The sequence below is a fragment of the Populus euphratica genome, unplaced genomic scaffold (genome assembly GCF_000495115.2).
Source record: "Populus euphratica unplaced genomic scaffold, PopEup_1.0 scaffold1454.1, whole genome shotgun sequence".
NCBI lineage: Eukaryota > Viridiplantae > Streptophyta > Magnoliopsida > Malpighiales > Salicaceae > Populus > Populus euphratica.
In genome coordinates, this window is record NW_011501292.1 from 36,740 (window position 1) to 38,449 (window position 1,710).

The 1,710-nt window shown below is 34.3% G+C and overlaps 1 protein-coding gene across 1 annotated transcript; it reads left to right on the forward strand.

Moving 5' to 3' along the window:
- Positions 1 to 975: 975 nt before the first annotated feature.
- Positions 976 to 1,704, forward strand: LOC105117607 (cannabidiolic acid synthase-like 2; the record flags this gene model as incomplete). The annotated part of the gene is made up of 1 exon (XM_011015334.1): positions 976 to 1,704. A coding segment is annotated over exon 1 (729 nt), but the record flags the coding sequence as incomplete, so codon positions are not given.
- Between the last annotated feature and the right edge of the window lie 6 nt (positions 1,705 to 1,710).

A 1,710-nucleotide genomic window follows, 5' to 3' on the forward strand; every position in this document is an offset into this window, starting at 1 on the left:
ATGAATAATATAATTTTTGAATAATATATATTTTTAAAAAAATTTCATCTAATAAATTAAAATTTTAAATTGAAATGATTATTTGATGAGTTTGGTTTAAATGTTGTTAATGAATAATATAATTTTTGAATAATATATATTTTTAAAAAAATTTCATCTAATAAATTAAAATTTTAAATTGAAATGATTATTTAATGATTTCGGTTCAAATTTCTTCTTAGTCACTCTCTCAATCATTGATTGCACAGTGGCCATATTGGATAGGATATGCTCGGAAACAATGTGCATCAGACATCATCACCTCCAAAATCTCCAGCAGCGTCACCATCAGTAAATTGTTTAAGTGTTGCATTTAACATGGTTTAGAGTTTTTATAATCAAGTAATTAAGAGTTTAAATTTTTTTTTTTAAAATAAAGTTAAAGCACATGTTAATAATAAATGTAAATTTTAAATTTAAAAAATTATCACAAAAAAAATAGTTAAAAAAATAATATAAAACTATTTTTAAAACACGATCTAACTTTATTGAATTGAAATAATTATGAAATAACTTTCATCGTCATGATTCATTCGTCGCTTTATGTTATTGTTGATCTCAGGCCTCATGCCTTTTCAAACAATGGCCATGATGTGTTCGTAAACTGCTAAAGAATACTAGCACGTTTATAATTACCTGTATAAACATGACAGGACCAGCTAGAGTTATTTTTAATTAATTAGACATTTAATGGCCAAAAAGTCTGATCTTAAAGATTTGAGATCGCCGACATATCAATTGTTCAGATTGACAATTCAATTCTAATGTCATCTAAAACATTTATGCTTTGCAATGATTGCAGAGTAATATTATATTCCTAAGATAATGTAAGGATTAAAACAATTTTCGGTCACCTCATCACAGCTCCTCTCTATAAGAGAACGCCTTGGACTTCAATTCTTGAAGGCAAGCCAGAGTGGCAAGAAAGCAGGAAAAATGGTGCCTTCAAGATCTTCCATACTTTCAATACTTGTGGCCCTACTCCTATCTCCATTAATAGTTTCACTTCCAATTCAGGATAGGTTTCTAAAATGTCTCTCAAAATATTCAGATACATCCTTTCCTTTTTCCACTGTCTTGTATACTCCACAAAACTCTTCTTTCACTAGTGTCTTGCAATCTTATGCTCAAAACCTCAGGTTCACCTTGCCTTCAGTACCGAAACCCGAGTTTATCTTCACTCCTTTACAAGAATCTCACATCCAAGCTGTTGTTATTTGCTCTAAGCAGCTTGAGATCCACCTTAGAGTCCGTAGCGGAGGGCATGATTATGAGGGACTCTCTTATGTTTCAGAAATCGAGAAACCTTTCATTGTTGTAGACCTTGCAAAGCTACGGTCCATCAGCGTTGATATTGAGCACAACAGCGCGTGGGTTCAGGTGGGTGCCACGAATGGTGAACTTTACTACAGAATTTCTGAGAAAAGCAAAACCCATGGCTTCCCAGCTGGTAGTTGCTCAACTTTAGGTATGGGCGGGCACATTTCAGGAGGTGGATATGGTGCCATGTTGCGAAAATATGGCCTTGGAGCGGACAACGTCGTTGATGCACATCTAATTGATGTTCATGGTAGACTTCTCAACCGAAAACTCATGGGAGAAGATCTTTTCTGGGCCATCAGAGGAGGTGCAGGGGGGAGCTTCGGAATTGCCACCGCCTGGAAGGTAAAA